Below are 20,233 nucleotides of genomic sequence, written 5' to 3' on the forward strand. Positions count from 1 at the left end.
TCCTCACGCGGTCCCCTGGGCCGAGGGTACAGTCCAGAGTTGGCGCCCCCCGGTGGGCGGGGCTCCAGGACGGCGGGACCTGCAATTGGTAGTTTTGAAGGTTCAGCGGGCGGGAACAGTCGATGAGGAGAGAGCCGGCCGGCGATGCGGGTAAGAGAACCCGGCGGCGTGGGATCGGGCGGGATGTGGCGGGAGCCTAGAAGAAGCCCCGTCCCACGACTCTGAGGCGACTCTCTTGTGACTGCCACGGGTCCCAAGGTGAGGGACTGGTCCTTGGTCTCGGGCCTGAGGCGGGGAACTTCGGTTGAGGCTTAGGCGAAGAGGGCGGAGACGCTGGGTCGTGACGTCACATCCGCCCTGGTGGGCGGGGCCTTACGTAGGGCCTGCGTCGCGCTGGCGCCGCCCAGAGCTGTCAAGGGCTAAACTCCGTCTTCGGTTGCTGCTTCCTTCAGAATTGGGTGTTTTGATTTTGGGATAACCTTGGCGTCCGTCCTTTTTAGTCTCGCATTACTCCTGCTCCTTGTGGCAGCTCTTCGGCGGTGTATATTTACAGGGACCTTTTTGGTCATGCTTTCATTCAGTTGTTGTATCTCATGTACCTACTATATGCCAGACACTGTGCCTCTCGCAGCGAAGTAGAAAGAAATTGGATAATCACAGGGTATCAGAAGAGTTTATTCAAGGGTTTCCAGTTTTATTGATGAGGTTGCATTCCCTCCATTCCCTCTTTCCACCAGAATTCTTTAGAATGACATTCCCATACTTTAGCCAGAATTAAGACTCTAATTGTAAAAATGCAGAAATCTCAAGCACTTCCCCAGCATTCCCCTCCCCTAGTTTAAATCACTGGGCCCAGGAGTCTGCGTTTTGACAACCACCCCCACCTCCAGTGTTTTTGATGGGGGACGTTGGTTTGATATTGTCACTGGCCAATCCTTCCCAGGTTGTTTATCTCCTCAGGCACGGCTTCTTAGGGAGAGTATCTAATACTTTGGGGCTTCCTATTCAACAAGTTTTTCCACTAAGACAGTTCTTGGGCTGAAATTGTTCTAGATCCTAGGAAGGCAGGTGTGAATAAGACAAACATAGTTCCTGCCCTAGTGGAGCTTAATCATATATAATCATATAATATAATCATATGCCATTCAACAAACACTTAAATGGTAGACATAATTCATAGCCACGATCCTTTTAGGGGAATCTCTTCTGTTTGTCCTTGTGTATCCTGTAGTCTTGGTGGAAGCGGATGAGATAGACAGACTGACTTCTGCTTCTTGTCATAAACACGGCCCTCCTCACCTCCTCCTCTGTGCCTTTTCACTCTCCTCTCTGGCCTGTCTGGAGGCCTCCTTCTCCCCTTGATGGCCGCAAGGCTTTTGCACTTGCTGTTCCATCTGCCTGGGGAGCTCCTCCAACAACCAGCCACATGGCTCAGTCTTCCTCCCCCAAGAATTGGCTCGAATGCCACCTTCTCTCATGCCTGCTCTCCATTCCCCTCTTCCCCCACCCGTTCCCAGCCTGCTCCATATTCACTGCTACTAGCTTCCTAACATTGCTCCCTTTTCTCCTCAATACTTACCAGTTTTAACATTTTTTGTGATTTTCCTGTTGCCTGTCTCTCCCAGCTAGGAAGGACACTTCCTACTGGCAGGAATTTTTGTCATTTTTGGTTAAAGCTCTATCCCCTGTGCCTAAAAAAGTGCCTGGCACTCATGGGTGCTTAGTAATTTGATACATGAGTAAGTAAATAAGTGAATGATTCACTTACTATTGCTATCAAAAGATCAAAATACTCTAGCCAAGAGAGAGAATACTAATTTTTAAAAACCTTAAAACATGTCTAAATGTACACTTAAGAGAAAATCCTCTTGTTGAAATACTCTGCAGAATGGCTAAAAAATTTGGGTGTTTGACATACAAATCATAATTCTGGCTAAAATTATGATGCTGAAAATTCACTAACTTGTACTTTTGTGTTTGCTTAATACTTTGTTGTACTGTTTTTATTTTTATTAAAGTGCCAAAGAGATGGATGAAACTCTTGCTGAGTTTTTCAGGAGGACCATCTTGAAAATCCCAATGACTGAAATGATGACAATCCTAAAAACCTGGAATTTTTTGTCTGAAAATCAACTGCAGACCGTAAACTTTCGGCAGAGAAAGGAATCTATTGTTCAGGACTTGGTTCTGCTTTGTGAGGTAACAGTGTTCAAAGTGATTAACCTTGAATATCACACTACCCTTAGGTTTTCCTCTCTCTTTCCTTTCCTTAGTCCAAAAGAGATTTACGTAGCTCTAGGCTGTGACTGAGGAGGGCTCTGTCCCACTATAGTGGAAAAGGTGCTAATTTTTAATTGGATTTTTCAACTTACAAAGAATGGTTACAAACTAGTGAGAAAAAAAAAAAGTGAATACCAAGGAAGAAGAAACAAAGAAGTTAAAATAATGAGCAGTATTTTTTTTAAAACTATCAGATGTCAAAGATGAAAAGATAATACTCAAATATGTTGATCAAGTTATGCAGAAAGAGACACTGTCTTTCACATGTATTTATTTACTTATTTGCTTTTTATTTTTAAGTGATTTCAGGCTTTCAGGAAAGTTGCAAGTATAGTACAAAGAATTTTACTATACCCTTATATACCCAGTATACCCTTCCCTCATTCATTTTTAAATAAATATACTTTATGACCCAGCAGTTCCACTTCTGGATATTTAAATATATAGAAAACATAAAAAATAAGGAGGTATATATGATATTATAATTGATAAACATTTGTATATCTAGTTATATATAAATGGTTACATATAAATAAAGATGTTAACTAGCATTATTTACACTCAAAAAATTGAAACTAACTATACTTAGGAGATGAGATAAAAAATGATACATCCACTTAACAAAATATTCTTCGATCATTAAAAAGAATAAACTAGATCTTTATGTATAACATTAAAAGAAACTATATACTATGTGAACATACAAATGTGTATGTATAGAGTAGTAGTTCTCAGCTGAGATGGTTTTGCTCCCAGAAGACATGACATCTGGAGATGTTTCTGTTTGTTAAAACTGGGAGTGGGTGCTGCTGGCTTCCAGGGGATAGAGGCCAGGAATGTTCCTTTACATTCTAGGACAGCTTCCACAAGACAGATGTATCTGACTCAAAATGTCACTCAAGCCTGGTTGAGAAATGCTGGTATAGAGGAGGTCTGGAAGGATACCATTGATTGAAAAAACCAAACAGAAAGTTAAAAGTGATCAATGAAGAGTAGATGGTGGGAGAACAGTTGTGAGAGCCCCGTACTGGGACATGAATCTGAAGGCATATTTGTTACTTAACAGAAGAGCATAGTTGGGAGACACGTTGTCAGTACAGTATGGAGAGGGCCCTCATAGTTTGTCCTTAGCAACCCTAAAATGTGCTGTAGATGGAGTGGAACCAAACCTGTCACCATAATTACTAAAAGTATTATTATATTCTCTTTCAGGAGAATCATGCAAGTCTCAATGACGCAGCCCATTTAGACATCATTTGTAAGTCTTGGTGATTTGTATTTACACTTAACTAGTCCAGTTTCATCAGAGAGGCAGTTTTGTATGTGATGGCTCAGATTTTAAAGTCAAGCTGACCTGGTTTCATATTTCAGCTCTGTCACTTACCAGTCTGTCCTTTGCCAAGTCATGTCACCTTTTTCTAAGCTTCAGACTTTTCCTAAATCAAATGGACATAATAACAACCTGTATTTCACAGGATTGTTGTGAGGGTTAAGTAAGATAAGACTTGAAAAGTTCTTATCACAGTAATTGGCACATAGTAAATATTTGCTAGGCTTTGTATTATTGCTAACAGAATTTGAAAATATATTTCTGAGAATTTGTTATAATTACAGTGCCGCTTGTAAGGATAAAACTGACTGGACTTGCACGTGGTGTGGCCAAGGGGGTACTGAGTGAGAGAGGCAGGCACGGCTCCGGGGTCTGCATGTGCCACCAGAAAGAAAGTGGACCCCTGACTAAGACAGTGGACACTAGAAGTGGACCAAGCTTGTCACAAAGATCATGGGTTAGTCTCAGATATGTACTATTCAAGGAAATGTCAGCATTTGTACTTAATTCTTTGCCATTTATCATGAACTTCTGCATGGTGTTTAAAAGAATCATTATCAACAAAAAATGATTCATCTCCATTATTAATATAACAACCTTATTCAGAGATCATTTAGCAGGCCATCTGAATTCTGAAACACAGAACCAAGGAAGAATATACCAGAAAGAAACAAAACCCTTTGGATGCTGTCTTTAAGGGCAGACATCACATTGTACCTGATTATACCTGTTTTAGACAAAACTAGATAATGAAGATTTCTCAGGCCATCACCATAAACAGACTTGGATAGGGAGAGAACACTAAGGCACCAAAAAAGAAAAAAAAAAAAAAAAGACACAGGGCAAGAAAAATAATAGTTCAGAGGCACAGCAGGTTGGTGTCCTTGAGTGTTGGAGCCCACAGTCCCTCTTTCTGGGGTGCAGAGCACCTTGGTCCTAGGTCCAAAGACACGGATGCAGATGGGGGTCAGCACAGGGACCGAATAAAGCCAGGATGATGATGTGCTAGGACTGAGCTCAATAACTCACTGGATCCATTTTTAATCCAAGATACTCTTAAGTTTGTAACTCCTAAAGGGTACCTTCTGTATCATACATTCATCCATTCATTCAGTCAGTTATCAAATACATATATTTAATGCCAGCCAGTACTCTTGCCTGGAAAATCCTGTGGACAGAGGAGCCTGGTAGACTGCAGTCCATGTGGTCACGAAGAGTCAGAGACGACTGAGCGACTTCCCTTTCACTTTTCACTTTCATGCATTGGAGAAGGAAATGGCAACCCACTCCAGTGTTCTTGCCTAGAGAATCCCAGGGATGGGGAGCCTGGTGGGCTGCCGTCTATGGGGTCGCACAGAGTCGGACACGACTGAAGTGACTTAGCAGCAGCAGCAGCAGTGGCTAGACCCTGGGAATAAGATGAACAAGACTAAGTCCAGTATCCCATGTGTACAAGCAAGTGTACAAATGAACATCTAAATATATGCTGTAATGTCAGGTAGTGATAAGTGCCAAGGAGGAAACTAGAGCAGGGCAGAATGTTGTTATTGTTGTTCCGTTGCTAAGTCACGTCTGACTCTTTGTGACCCCATGAACTGCAGCACACCAGGCTTCCCTGTGCTTCACCATCTCCCAGAGCTTGCTCAAACTCACGTCCATTGAGTCGGTGATGTCATCCAACCATCTCATCCTCTGTCGTCCCCTTCTCTTCCTGCCTTCAATCTTTCCCAGCATCAGGGTCTTTTCTAATGAGTTGACTCTTCGCATCAGGTGGCCAAAGTATTGGAGCTCCAGCTAAAGCATCAGTCCTTCCAATGAATATTCAGGGTTGATTACCTTTAGGATTGACTGGTTTGATCTCTTGAAGTCCAAGGGACTCTCCAGAGTCTTCTCCAGCAGCACAGTTCGAAAGCATCAATTCTTTGGTGCTCAGCCTTCTTTATGGTCCAGCTCTCACATCCATACATGACTACTGGAAAAACCATAGTGGGATGGGGGCTTCAATTTGGGTAGAGTGCTCAGGGAGGCCTTTTTGCATGGTGGCGTTTTAGTAGAGACCATAATGAGGTGCCTAAGGAGCTAGGAGAAGAGTGCAAAATAAGCAAAGTCGATGGAAACACCAGTGCCGGGAACACGTCATCGCTGGCTTGCTGGAGAGATGCAGTACTCTGTGGAGTAGACCTGTATGGACAGAATAAATGGTCTAAGAATAAAGGCTAAATCTCTACTGTGTTGAATAATTCATTATAACTTATTTTATTGGAGTAAATTTAATCCATTGAAAATTTATATTTCAAAGAAAAATCTGAATAACTTAATTTGTAAATTACTGTTATTTTCTCCACTTTCACATTATTAAAAATATGTACTTACAAGCCCGTTGCTTGAAAGTTCTCTGACATGCAGTAATAAGCTATTTCTTCCTCCCTCAGATACTCAGTTTCATCGGTACCAGAAAATTTGGGATGTTTTTCAGATGAGTAAAGCACCAGGTGATGTTTCTCATTTTAAACCAAACACTTGTATTTGATATTTGGGCAATTTAAAAAGGAACAGCAGCATATTGCTCTTAAGTCTCTTCTTTCCAAATGAAGTAATTATTACTCATGTATAGAAAAGTGAGAAATATATTTGGTGATTCTGAGTCAGAGATACTGGCAGTGTTTGTGTGATTCGATCATTATTGTTCTTACCTTCAGGGTCTTTGCAAATGTATTGAAGACAGTGTAGCTCCCTTGATTTTTCTTGATTTTTTCTTTTCACTTTGACAGGTGATGACATCGATCTTTTTGATATGGAACAATTCAAAAGTTCATTCAAGAAAATTCTTCAGAGAGCTTTAAAAAATGTAAGAATAGAATTTATCTGAATTTCCATGAGATTCAATTTCATGGCACCCATGCACTTAAAATTCGTCACTACCTTGTTTTTTTAATTTGCAAGAATTTCAGTTAGTAATATTCCATACTATTCTACTCAATATCAAAGACAAACTCTGCTCGTTGTAAAAACTTTCTGCTCCCCTTACCTTTCAATTCAGGGGTTCTGCTGCTTCCTCAAGAGCAGCACTGCCCAGTAGGACTCTGCATTGATGGCAGTGTTCTAGGTCAGAGATGTCCAGGACACAGCCAAGTAGCTAAATGTGGCTACCAAGAACCTGAAGTGTGGCTGGCTTGACTGAGAATCTAAAAATGATCATCTTATTTAACAATAATGAATTTTACTTCAATGGCCCTGGGTGACTCATTGCTGCGGTTTGGTCATTGTAGCTCGAGAGCCAAGCACCACTTCAACATCTTGTCATAGGCTGAGGTGATAGCCTTCTTACAGCCTCCCCTGCTTCATTCCCTTCCCACCTGACTCTGCCTTAGTCCTCCTTGCATAGAGGAAGACTAGCAAATGCCCCAAATTCTGTCCTATCCACCTCACTATGCCCATCCTCTGGCACACTGGTGTTCCCTTTTGGAGCATATTTTGATTCTCAAACTCCTTGACTTGTCTCTCCATCCCCTTCAGTCCAGTTTAGTCGCTCAGTCATGTCCAACTCTTTGCGACCCCATGGACTGCAGCACACCAGGCTTCCCTGTCCTTCACCAACTTCTGGAGCTTACTCAAACTCATCCATCAATTCGGTGATGCCATCCAACCATCTCATCCTCTGTAGTTCCCTTCTCCTCCTGACTTCAATCTTTCCTGGCATCAGGGTCTTTTCCAATGAGTCCTTTGCATCAGGTGGCCAAAGTATTGGAGTTTCAGCTTCAGCATCAGTCCTTCCAATGAATATTCAGGGTTGATTTCCTTTAGGATGGACTAGTTTGATCTTGCAGTCCAAGGGACTCTCCAGAGACTTCAACACCACAGTTCAAAAGCATCAATTCTTCGGCGCTCAAATTTCTGCATGGTCCAGCTATCACATCCATACGTGACTAATGGAAAACCACTAGATGGACCTTTGTTGGTAAAATAATGTCTCTGCTTTTTAATATGCTGTCTAGGTTAGTCATAGCTTTTCTTTCAGGGAGCAAGCGTCTTTTAATTTCATGGCTGCAATCACTATCTGCAATGATTTTGGAGCCCAAGAAAATAAAGTCTGTCACTGTTTCCATTGTGTCCCCATCTATTTGCCATGGAGTGATGGGACCAGATGCCATGATCTTGGTTTTCTGAATGTTGAGCTTTAAGGTTTTTCACTGTCCTCTTTCATCAAGAGGCTCTTCAGTTCCTCTTTGCCTTCTGCCGTAAAGGTGATGTCACCTCCATCCCCTTTCCTCATCCTTTAGTCTGGAACTGGTCCTGCTTTCTACTTATCCACCTGTCACCGAACATGTGCCCTCATCTCCTTTCTTACAAGGACCCTTCTGTGTGCTCTGCATTCATCTCCTGCATCCTCATCCGATTTTTCTGCTCTATTTTTCTCTGTTCTCTTTTGTATCCTTACTCCCTTCCCTCATCTGCTTCCTACTCTACTGCTTAGAAACATGCTTAATTCCCAGAGAAAATACATCCTTTCCCCAGGCTTATCCTCAAGCCCTGCTTTTTCTGCCACAAGACTCTTGGAGGGAAATATTTCTTCTTGTTCCTGGTGTGCCCCCCACGTGGAAGGAATTCCACTGGCCCCTCCCCATTGCCCCCTTCACTTGTCTCCAGCAGGAGCACAAGCTTAGCCTGAGTTAGCAGCTGCCTGCAGAAAGCACCTACTCTGGTCTACTCTTCCAGGGGCCAGCTCTGCCCTAGCAGGGAGACCACTCACAGTGGTCCTGCCAGTGACCATGTAGGCAACTCTTCCTGCTTCTGGTTTTGGTATCAGAGGGACCACTTGCCTGGAGCAAACTCCCCATTCCATTAATTGTTAGTTTTTAAAACATTTTCATAACCCTTAAGACAAGTCAACCCTACCCCTACCCCCAATTATTTTTCTTTGTCAAAAATGTGCTAACCATTCCTCCAAATGAATCTTAGAATCATTTTATGAGGTTTACAAAACAAAATCTTCAGCCTTTTGAGGGGGAACGTATTTAATTTATAAATTAATTCAAAGTAAACTGTAAACCAAAAGAAGATTTCTCTTTTTTATTATTTAAATTTTGTGAATAAGTTGTTATTTTGGATTATATTATTTGAAAACTTGTTACCATGAAATTGTGAACTCTGCAGAGGTTATAGGAGAGTCCTGTCTGGACTGTGGGTATACTGCATGCACCTGCTTTTTAAAAAAAACAAAAACAAAAACAAAGAGCCTCATAATCACAGAATCCCTGGCTAGTTCTCCAGGAATGTTGTAGATATATGGTCTGGACCCTTCTGGAAGCAGCCTTCTCATGAAGCTCAAACTGACTGGCTGACTCCTTTTGCAAAACTGCAGCCAGCACACCCACCCTGCTTCACCCAAAACAAGAAAGCTAGAGAGCGTCTCCTCTCTCAGGTCCAGTTCAGAGTTTATGTGCATCTTCCTTCCCAGCACCTTCACTTCACTCCCAGCTTCTCACTTGATGGCCTTTCCTGTTCCTCTTTCGGGCAGCAGGGATTTCTGTTCTCTGAACCCCAGGCCACCCCTACCATGCAAGGAGAAAAAGCGTCTGAAACACTCACATTTCCTCCTACTTTGATGCCCTTGTAGTTCAGTTGTTAGATCTCTTCTCGTCTCTACCATGGTCCGAAAGGTTTTGCCTCGTGAATGAATTTCAGGCACGCTAGCAGGGGCTGGTGGAGAAGGAAATGGCAACCCAGCCCAGTGTTCTTGCCTGGAGAACCCCACGGAGCCTGACATGCCACAGTCCATGGGGTCGCGAAGAGTCAGACACGACTTAGAACAGCAACAGCATGGGGCTGGGGGGACAAAGGGGCTTTTTTACTGGTCACATCTGTCCTGCTTGAAAGGCCAGCCGGAGAGTGACATGCTGCGTGCGCTGCAGGTTTTAGATGAGGATAAACAGGTAAAGGCCTTGGGTCCTCTCTGTCTGCCCCGTCCCTCTACTCTGAGCTGACCAGCACGTCCTCATCCCTTTCCTCAACCAACTGAGGTCTCCTGGCTTATCTTTACCTTCCTCTGCATAACTTAACTAGTGGCTAGTTAACCCCACTTTCCCAAAGGCTGATGATGGCGACATCATGCCAAGTAGTATCTCCCGGTGCCCGGGACTGAAGAGTGACTCAGCAGCTGCTCTAGGACAGGTGTCTTAACCTTTTTGTGGCAACGATGCTTTCGCTGTTAGTGAAGCTTATGGACCACTTCTCAGAAGTGTGTTTTTACATGCTGTAAAATAAAATCTACAGAATCACAGGGGAAACAAATGATACTAAAAATACAGTTACTGTAAAGGCATTAAGATGGCAAACTGATACAGTAATGCATGTGCTTCTTTATTAACACAATAAATAATCTCATAATGGGTCTAAAAACAACTAGCTTCAAAGTGCTAATAAGTGTAAATGATATTCTTGAGGCTCATGCAACAATTGTAATGTGATAAAAATACTTGAGATTTCTGTGGACAACAAAATAACATCCTAAAATTCTACTGTCTTGATGCCTACTTTCACAATTGAAGGGAGATGCTAAATTTCACTTACAAATAAGGGATTGAACCCAGGTGTCCTACATTGTAGGCAGATTCTGTATGGTCTGAGCCATCAGGGAGGCCCACAAGTAAAGATGAAATACCTCCCCCCCCACCCCCGCTCCCATCAAGTCCAGAGATGCCCTGAATTCTAACCATTGACTTCAGGTTAAGAACTCCTTCCCGGAACCATGGGGGAGAGAAGCTGGTATGAGAGGGCACAGGAAGCGTAACTGGGGAGTGCTGGGTGGAGTGTGTGTGTGTGTGCGCGCGTGTGTGCGTGTATGTGAGAGAGAGAGGATTAACTGCACATCTTATCAGATAAAACTCTTCAAAATAGAAAGTTCTTGGGAAAACTTACAAAGAGACAAACTAAAAACTATGTTTTTCAGTTGTTAAAGGTAGCCCATTTTCTGTCCCTTTCTACTATTTTTTTCAGGACAAAGCCCAAGAAATTATTGAAAATTTGTGATGTCATACACCGATTGTGGGATTTAAATTTTTTTTTTTCCTTCCAAAAGACTTTGCAAGGCATGGATGTATGTTTACAAAGCAACCATAAAACTTTTCCAGAGATTTCCCAAATCACTGTAATGAGAAGTAAGAGGAAAACTGCCAGATTTCAGCCAGACAGTGACATCCTTCACCCCTAAAAGGCATCAGTTGTTGGACAATATGATATGTTAATTGGGAACTTATGTCTTTTTTTTTTTAAAGGTGACAGTCAGCTTCAGAGACGCGGAGGAAAACTCGGTATGGATTCGAATTGCCTGGGGAACACAGTATAAAAAGCCAAACCAGTACAAACCTGCTTACGTGGTATACTATTCCCAAACTCCATATGCCTTCACTTCGTCCTCCCAACTGAAGAGCAATCTACCCCTTCTGGGTCAGGTATGGAACCAACCACTATAAGCGATATTGTTGTTGTTCAGTTGGTAAGTTGTGTCTGGCTCTTTGCAGCCCCACGGACTGCAGCACACCAGGCTTCCCTGTCCTCCACTATCCTGGAGTTTGCTCAAGTGCATGTCCATTGAGTTGGTGGTGCTATCTACCCATCTCATCCTCTGCTGCCCTCTTCTTTTGCCTTCAGTCTTTCCCAGCATCAGGGTCTTTTCCAACGAGTCAGCTCTTGCATTATCCTTATCTCAGGGCCATGTAGGTTTAAACTCCTCAATATCATTTGATGTAAAATACCACCCATAATTCTTGATCTCCTAAAATAAGGAGCAGGAAGTAGTATTATTCTGCAAGTGAGAGCACGGCATCAGCATTGGTTTAGAACTCTTCATTAGTGTCTCAAAATCAAGAAGTAATGCACAATTGAGGTAAAAATCCAACCGACGAAGTCTCTAAACAATCTTTTAAGACTTCATACCCCTTTTCCCAATCCCACTCACCCAAAGTAACTGCTTTTAACAGTTTTGCTGGTTCCTTTCGGAAGATGTTTTATTACAGAAACCAGAGTGGTACACAGGGTCTATAATTTGCTTTTTCTATTTGCATTTTTGCATGGCAGTGTCATTGTAGTATTAACAACTAATCATCGAAAATGGTAACATTTGCGTATTCAGCCTTTATTCTTAACTCTCACCTTAATTTATCACAATTCCTAACTTTAAACAGGATCACTCTGGGGCTTCCCTGGCAGTCCAGTGGTTAAGACTCCATACTTCCACTGCAGGGGGCATGGGTTCAATCCCTGGTTGGGGAACTGATATCCTGCCTGCTGTGTAGTTTGACCAAAAAAAAAAAACAGGATCTCTTTTCTAAAAATGGTACAAAAGACCTTGCCTTTCTGAGGATCTTAATGCCACTAGCCACTGTTTTTGTTTTTCAAGCTGAGTAACAGACCATGAGATTTAATTGTTCTGGATTTCTTTTCACTTTTAAGTAGAAATTATTCACTGATTACAACTCCTACATTTTGTCGGAACAAGTATTATAAATAAAGAGATAGACACAGTAATGCTATTAATAATCTTGCTAATTTTCACTTCAAGGCACTGACAGTTGCTAGCAAACACCATCAGATTGTGAAAATGGACCTCAGAAGCCGGTATCTGGACTCCCTTAAGGCTATTGTTTTTAAACAGTATAATCAGGTGAGCCCATCTTTGACTCTATTTAAACCTGAGTCTCCATTTTCTCTTTCATGCGTAATTTAGAAGTTAAGCAGGTAGGAAAGTCTACCTCCAGGAGATCACATCAGATGTCCCTGAAGTGGAGAAAGTTTTCAGCAAACATGATAGGAAATAAGATAATTCCTCACTTTCATCTTTTCATAACTGTATTGTTTATACTGCCCATTGGTCATTGGAGTGTATGTTATAGGCCCCCTGTTTCCTAATCAGCTATTCCAATCAGAATTTATTTTCTCTTCAGAGTAACTTGACATTATCTTTTGAAGCTGATTATATTATTCTTTTATGCAAGAGAGAAGCAGAATTTTTTGTCCCACTAGACAAGTAAGTGATATAGGAATTAAAAGAGGAAGCATTGGTTTATGAATTCCCACAGTTTATTTGTCAAAATTATGTGAGTGTATTGACAGAAAACAACAAAATCCTGTAAAGCAATTATCCTTCAATAAAAAAGTAAATTTAAAAAAAAGGTTTTATTAACACCTTTCAGCTATTTACTTTTCACTTGGCAAACATGAAACATTTTTAATACTGAATTTTACTGAGGGCAAATTAATGGTAATTTGTTCAACTGAGTTTCAATAAAATGAGCTCTGCATTTGAATGTTAAAAAAAAAAAAATTATTTGAGTGTGGAACTTCCCTAGCAGTTCAGTGGTTAAGACTTCACTTCCAAAGCAATGGGCATGGGTTCAATCCCTGGTCAGGAAACTAAGATCCCACGTGCCATGCTGTGTGAGTCAAAAACATAAAAAATGTTTCCAGTCAAATATCAAGGCATATTATACTGGGCCAATTTGGTACAAAGGGTATAACCATAATTCCTTATAACTTCATGAGGTGTGTCTAGTGTACTAGGAGTAAAACAAACAAACAAAAAAAACCTATGAAGAAAAAAAATTATTTGAATGTATTTTTTCCTTTTAATGATAATGGATCTGGCCTTGCTCCAAGGCTCAGGGTTGTTGTTGTTTCTTCCCCCCTCTGCATGGCATCTGTGTGCTCATATGTTCAGACTCCTATAGAATTGTTAAGACTGTGTATCTTCGAGCCCCTAGGTATGTTCTACTTATGTATTTTCATCTGTTCTAAGTAGAAAGAAGTGATGGCTTTCTGCAAGCTACTCTTTAAGGAAAACAAGCTTAACATTAAGAAGTTGCATACATATACATTCCCATATGTAAAACAGATAGCCAGTGGGAATTTGCTGTTATGATGCAAGTAGCCCACACCTGGTGCTCTGTGTCAACCTGGAGGGGTAGGATGGCTGGGAGGTGGGAGGGAGGGTCAGGAGGGAAGGGACATATGTATACCCATGGCTGATTCATGTTGATGTATGGCAGAAACCAACACAAGACTGTAAAGCAATTATCCTCCAATTAAAAATAATTTCTAAAAAAAGTTAGATAATGATTTTCCCCCATAGCACCTTCCCTCTTACCTTCCTGCCTCCTACCAAATTGCTATTAATATCAACAGTTCTGCTATGATTAGGTGCATTTCTAGAAAAACTCGTCAAACACTTGATTATAAAAACAGTGCCTTCAGTGGGGGAAAGTGAGTGAAGGAGTCTGGGAGATTTAGATTTACAGCAGGAAAGTTATTTTTCTGTAAGCAATGTCAGTGAGGTTTTTTCCCACAGTTATAAAGACATAAAGCTGCAGCATCACATTGTAAAGGCTGCCTTTGATTTCTCTAGCTTTTGGCTCAGCAGCTATAGTTCTTCCAGATACATTTTTATGTTAACAAGGTACAGAGTTCCTCAAACAAAGCAGCCTTGTTGCTGGCCCCGGCAGTGTGTCTGTCAATATCACTCTAGGAGAAATGCTCAACTCAGTCTGCATAGGGCCTCAAATATCTGTGTTGGGAAAAACGAAAGATAAGATTCGCCATACTTTTGTGCACTAAAACCAATTAATATCTATACTTTGAGGTGATAAAATTAGGAAAGCATTCACTTTTTTGTGTTTTCTTTTTCCTAGAGCTTTGAAACTCACAACTCTACTACATCTCTACAAGAAAGAAGCCTTGGGCTAGATATAAATAGTATGTGTATTTTAAGATAAAAACTGAAATTTGGAAGGACATTCCTTTTCAGATTTCTCTCACCCAGTAAAACATTTCTGTACCAGGACTGTGATTCAAAAGTATCTCCTGTTTTCAGAAAACTGAAAAGTAAATTTCTGTTGAAGTGGGAAAGCTAAGCCTTTAGAATTTGCTAGAATGGCATCTAATCATAATCACAACCAAAACAAACAATTAAATAATTTAACTGAGCATTTCTTCTGTGCCAGGCACCACACTAAGGTGTTTATATGTATCATTTCCTTAATCTTCACAGCAGTCCCATGAACAAGCTCTTTTCATGAGAAAAGAGGGGTAGAAAACTGGGTTTCAGAGAGGTTTAGTAACTTGCTGAGCAGAATCATATAACTAGGAATCAGCAAAGCCAGAAGAAAAAACCGAATCTGAGCCTGGAGCCCAGGATCTTAATGCATTGGGTAAATTGCTTCCCAAGTACTTGATTGCACTTCGTGGGTATTTCGCTTTTTGCACGTTGAAGGTTTGTGGCCACCCTGTATTGAGCGAATCTGTGGGCACCATTTTCCCAGTGGCACTGGCTCAGGTCGTGTCTCGGTCACAGTTTCTCGCAGTGTTTCCGACTTTTTCGTTTTTGTTATGGGGATGAGTGATCTTGGATGTTACTATTGTAAAAGATTACAACTTGCTGAAGGCTCAGATGATGGTCAGCATTTTTTAGCAATAAAGTATTTTCTAATTAAGCCATGTATATTGTCCTCTTAGACATAATACTGTTGCACATGTAATAGACCACAGTATGATATAAACATAACTTTCATATGCACTGGGAAACCAAAAAACTCATGTGAGTCACTTCATTGCAGTGATACAGAACTGCACCCACTTATTTCTGAGGTGTGCCTGTAATCAGAGTCGTGACCATATCACCATTCATAGTTGACACGAGTCCATCCATAGAAAACCCAAGAAAATAGAATATGAAACTACTAATGCGGATCAGAAAGTTCAAAAAAAGTGGTGGGGTATAATATACTATAAAAATGGAAATGTTCCTCTTTCTTGGCAGTGACTTAGCAGTAAAATGAAATGGTGCAGCCATTATGAAGTAAACCATGCCTTTCCAATGGCATAGGAACTGCTATTGATTTCATGTTAAGTAAAGAAAGCAGGCTACAAAATTGTGTATATTTTATAAACCCAGCCTTAAAAATACATATCTTTATTCACTGAAAAAAAGGGTTAGACAAATGTATTAAAATGTTAACAGTATTTATCTTTGTGTGGTAGGATTATGGGTGATTTTTATCTTCTTTCTTATCAATCTATATTTCTAACTTTCTACTTTATAAGAAATGATTACAATCAAGTGAAAAGGCAGTAAATGTTACTTCAAAATTATATGAGCAAGTTGAAAGATTAGAAATGAAAGGATGATACTTTGTGGATGAAATACATTCCTAACAGCTGGTTTCTCTTAAAATCTTCCATCTATAGTGGATTCAAGGATCATTCATGAAAACAAAGTTGAAAAAGAAAGAGTGCAGAGAGTGACTCAAGAAATTTTTGGAGACTATCCTCAACCAAGACTAGAATTTGCACAATATAAGGTAGGACGTTGCTATAAACTAACTACAAGTTATCAATATTTTTTTTTAAAGAACTAAAATTTCAAGTGGAAAACAATTCAAAGAAACTTATGTCATTCATTTGTCACTTTAATTTTGTATAATTTATGAGTTAAAATAGACTTCTTTATTGTATTTAGTAAGTTCCTCTGTTGCAAAGGACAACCTTTGGAAATTCTGAATTTGCATTTTCATTTCACCTTTTATATTAATCCAGTTATGTGTAACCAGCTGTGATCTATATTTTTGAGGAAAAAAAAAATTGTATCCTTCTAGCCCATCCACACCTAGAATAGTGTTTGTACATGGTCAGTGCTCATAAATACTTATTGGACAAAAGATTGAAGAAATCAGTCATTATATAGCCCAGTTGGCATCACATAGGGAAAAAAACAGTAGCCTGCAAACCTGGCTCATTCCAGAAGGGAGTCACTGCCCACCAGGAAAGCCAGGTGGGGGGCAAGCCCTTGGCCACCATTAGCAAAATTCAAGATTTATATCATGACCACTCTAATCTAATAGTCATATTCATATTCATAACACTCTCCTCCCTTCAAACCTTCCAATAACATTCTTCCTGCTTAGAATTTTCTGCAGCTACAGGCCACACTTGAAGTCCACCAGTGATCTGTTTAGTCAGGCCCAACACCTGTTTGGTTTGGTTTGTTTTTAGTAAGAAAAGTTGATTTGACACCTTTCAAGTTAAGCTCCCTGAATGGCGGGTTTTAACCCAGTTCTTTTAAATATACCCTAAGACAGTCATTCTCCAAGTGTGGTCTCTGGGTTAGCAGCATCACCATCACCTGGGAATGGGTAAGAAATGCAGGTTCTTGGCCCCCCCATAATCCTACTGGATAGGGGACTCTGGAGGTGGGTCCCAACCATCTGTTTTCACAAGCCCTCAAGCTGATTCTGCATAGAGAACTGCTGATCCCTAGATTTAATCCACAAAATTTCGCTTTATACACATCTGAGAATGTGTCTATTCTATAAGTCAAGGTACACATTTATTCATACCCGCTACTAAATTTCCCCTACCTCTTCTATTTTGAAAAATGCCAAACCTTCAGGAAACATGCACGAATACTTCAGTGAGCATCCATTTCCCCTTTGCTTCAAAATGCGCTCGTTGTTACCATTTAGCCACGTTTGCTTTCTTTTCTCTTTCTTTGTTCTGAGCCATCTGAATTAGCGGCAGACATTACTCACCCTCTGCACTGCTTCATGCATGAATGCTTCAGCATTCTGCCTCTAAATTTTAAGAATCATTTTAAGCAAAAAGAAAAAAGTTGAAATTAGAGTCTAAGAGCCAAGTACCTATTGAAGTAGCAATACTTGGATATTTGATGATATGAGGAACTGTTAGTAATTTTCTTAGGTGTGCTAATGTGGAGGTGAAGTTTAGAAAAAATCCTTTTTAGGTATATATGGATATATTTACAAGCAGGATACTATGGTGTCTTGGATTTGCTTCAAAATAATCCAGTGGATATGGGCAGTAGGGAACAGGAGGTGGGGTAATAGATGGAACAAGACTGGTGATTGTTTCAGCTGAGTGATATGTACGGGGGACTCCTTACACTGTGCTCCTTCTGTATGTTTCTTAAATTTTCTATAATAAGTTAAATTGTGGTAGTGACCCAAAACACATGAAATTTTTTTACATTGAAATGACAGGTTACAAAAAATAGTGCTCATTTTCCATTAAGAATGTAAACCTAATGCTCAAGTAAAGGACATCCTGAGGGCAGGATCTCCTGCATGTCAGGCACTGTGCACCCTCGGCATTTTGCTTGCGATACTGCTGATATCCTGGTTTCCCCCAGTGTTTGCAATTAGCAATTTAAATGGTCCCACTCCCATTCATCCCTGTGTTTCTTGATAACAAGAATTAGTGAAACACATAATCCTGTCTCTTTATATTTTGCCATTACAATTGATGTATTTAATAGTCATTTATAAATATATCTGATGACAGCTTGAAACGAAATTCAAAAGTGACTTAAACGGGGGCATCCTGGCTGAGAGAGAAGAGCCCCTCCGGTGCCTGGTAAAGTTCTCTAGCCCGCATCTTCTGGAAGCACTAAAATCCCTGGCCCCAGCCGGTAAGTGGTCAGCTTATTTCACCAGTGGGAATTAACAACACACTACATTTGACCCTCTCTGTGCTGTGCTGACTAATTGCCTCTCAACTTTCTCATGGCTCCAGCCTGCTATTCCGTCATGCCTCGTTTTGAAAATATTCTGTTTCATTTAACGAGGGTCCATGATCCACCCTCTAATCTTGGCCATTTTTAAACTGACGTTTCATTTTCTTTTCTTTTTTTTTTTAATTTTAGGTATTGCAGATGCACCACTTTCTCCACTGCTCACTTGCATACCCAATAAGGGAAAGAATTATTTTAAAATTAGAGATAAATAAGCTATATGTGGTTTTTGTTAAGTACAGCATCCTTGACTGTATTGCATATGAATTTTAGTTAATGACTAGCTGGAGAGCTTCTATCTACAAAACCTGTTTTAGAAATTCATCCTTGATATCGAAGATTTGGAAATGTTCAATGTAATTCTTGGGACTGATTCTTTCCTCCTGCCGCAAAGCATAGCAGTCACAGGACTAAGATGTGACAGGATGTCTTTTCTTTCACTCCTGTCTCTCCTCAATCCCAGAGAGGTCTGATTCCATTGGGATTTTCTCTTACGACTTGGATCACAGAAAGAAGCACCAAGAAACTACACCGAACTCAAAATTTTCTAAGAGAAGCATAAAATTGGTCCATTCAAAGGGCACATTTGGGCCCATTAAGTTATTATTGCAGGAGGTAGCCTACTAGGTGATTCAGTTATATAAAATAATGATTTCATTGTAAATATGATATTTCTCATAATCTATTTTATCACACATATGGCATTCAAACTGACTGGTAATATACCAATTTGTAAATAAAGATATTTAAAAACTGGTACATCAGTCACTTTTCGTGAAAATCCTTCAGTGATCATCACTAAATCACATGTCCTTTTATAATAACACTTTAAAACATAGTACCTATCTTGATCCACAAAGGATTTGGTGTTAAAACAACTTATGTTACAATTATGATAGAATTAAAAGTGAGGAAATCTGGGCAAATAAAGGACAGAAAAAGAAACAGGAGGACAAAATAAAACCAGAGGTAAGATTACCATTGGGCTTCCCTGGTGGCTCAGTGGTAAAGAATCTACCTGCAATGCAGGAGACCTGGGTTTGATCCCTGGGTCAGGAAGATCCCCTGGAGAAGGAAATGGCAACCCACTCCAGTATTCGTTCCTGGAGAATTCCATGGACAGAGAAGCCTGGCAGGGTACAGTCCATGGGGTCACAAAGAGTCAGACACAACTGAGCGACTAACACTAACTAACTAACCCAGGCAGTCAGACTCGAGTCTGCTCTCTTGGACACCGAGCTGGAAGAAAAGCCTTATGGATGCTGTCTCACACGTGGGGTTTTTTTTTTGGCACACAATACTTTTAAAATCAGAATTAGTTACTCTGGTGGGCAAAACAGTACCCTTCTCAAAGATGTCCACATCCTAGTCCCTGGAATATATAAACCTGTTAACTTTGCAGATGGGGAAGTTATCCCAGGTTTCCTGGAAGGACCCAATGTAATCACTAGGTCCTCAAAAGTTGGAATAGAAGAGAGCAGAGGGAGATGTGAGTACTGAAGAAATCAGAGTGATGTGAAGAGGGCACGACTCACCATAAATGACTGAGAAGCTGGACAAGGCAAGTAAACAAGATTCTTCCATAGAGCCTCCCGAAAAAAATACAGCCAGGCCCACACCTTCATCTTCACCTAGTAGACTTATTTCAGACTTCTGACCTCCAGAACTGTGAGTAACAAACTGTTTCAGGTCACCAGGTGTGTGTGGTAGCTTGTCACTGCAGCAGTAGAAAACAAGCAGAGCTGCTAATATATTAAAAAGTTGGGAGTTGTCACATAAAAATCTTGAAAAATAAACATTGCAATACCAAAGACTGGTAGCAGGTGCTCCGGTTAGGCTAGATCTCATTTCCCTGGGGTCCTCACCCCTCCCTTTTAGGTACGCCTGGCCTCCTACACTCATTTACTTGACCCATCTGGTCCCTCTTCCTACTTCGTTTTTGGAGCCCGGCCCTGAGTTACACTGTCTCCCAAATAGTAATCAGATTTCACCAGTTAAAATACAGGCAAGTAAATCTATCGTCTCTAAATAATTAACTCTGTCAATTG

At 40.6% G+C, this 20,233-nt stretch overlaps 1 protein-coding gene and 1 long non-coding RNA gene across 4 annotated transcripts; one reads left to right on the plus strand and one right to left on the minus strand.

Moving 5' to 3' along the window:
* Positions 1-18: 18 nt before the first annotated feature.
* On the plus strand, positions 19-18,944 carry CENPN (centromere protein N). 2 transcript variants are annotated; one of them, XM_055553882.1, is made up of 11 exons: positions 19-150; positions 2,019-2,199; positions 3,493-3,538; positions 6,043-6,102; positions 6,382-6,458; positions 10,885-11,061; positions 12,171-12,272; positions 14,293-14,356; positions 15,848-15,960; positions 17,957-18,083; positions 18,318-18,944. In XM_055553882.1, exons 2-11 carry the CDS (start codon positions 2,029-2,031, stop codon positions 18,398-18,400), a joined length of 1,020 nt encoding a protein of 339 aa, XP_055409857.1. In that variant the 5' UTR covers positions 19-150; positions 2,019-2,028; the 3' UTR covers positions 18,401-18,944. The 2 variants fall into 2 exon arrangements, with proteins under 2 accessions (XP_055409857.1, XP_055409856.1); XM_055553881.1 differs by having other exon boundaries at positions 119-258.
* LOC129632357 (uncharacterized) lies at positions 3,691-20,050 on the minus strand. Of its 2 annotated transcripts, XR_008704479.1 has the most exons (3): positions 19,721-20,050; positions 5,264-5,791; positions 3,691-5,018 (listed from the first exon to the last, which is right to left on the minus strand). It is a non-coding gene; the product is annotated as an uncharacterized LOC129632357 (long non-coding RNA). The 2 variants fall into 2 exon arrangements; XR_008704478.1 differs by lacking the exons at positions 3,691-5,018; positions 5,264-5,791 and adding an exon at positions 11,111-11,384.
* Positions 20,051-20,233: the final 183 nt, after the last annotated feature.

The sequence above is a fragment of the Bubalus kerabau genome, chromosome 17 (genome assembly GCF_029407905.1).
Source record: "Bubalus kerabau isolate K-KA32 ecotype Philippines breed swamp buffalo chromosome 17, PCC_UOA_SB_1v2, whole genome shotgun sequence".
Classification (NCBI taxonomy): Eukaryota; Metazoa; Chordata; class Mammalia; order Artiodactyla; family Bovidae; genus Bubalus; species Bubalus kerabau.

Coding starts and splice junctions, on each gene's coding strand:
- CENPN (XM_055553882.1), top strand. CDS start 2,029: ATGGATGAAACTCTTGCTGAGTTTTTCAGGAGGACCATCTTGAAAATC. Junction 6,103..6,381: donor TCAGATGAGTAAAGCACCAG/GTGATGTTTCTC, acceptor TCACTTTGACAG/GTGATGACATCGATCTTTTT. Junction 14,357..15,847: donor CCTTGGGCTAGATATAAATA/GTATGTGTATTT, acceptor TTCCATCTATAG/TGGATTCAAGGATCATTCAT.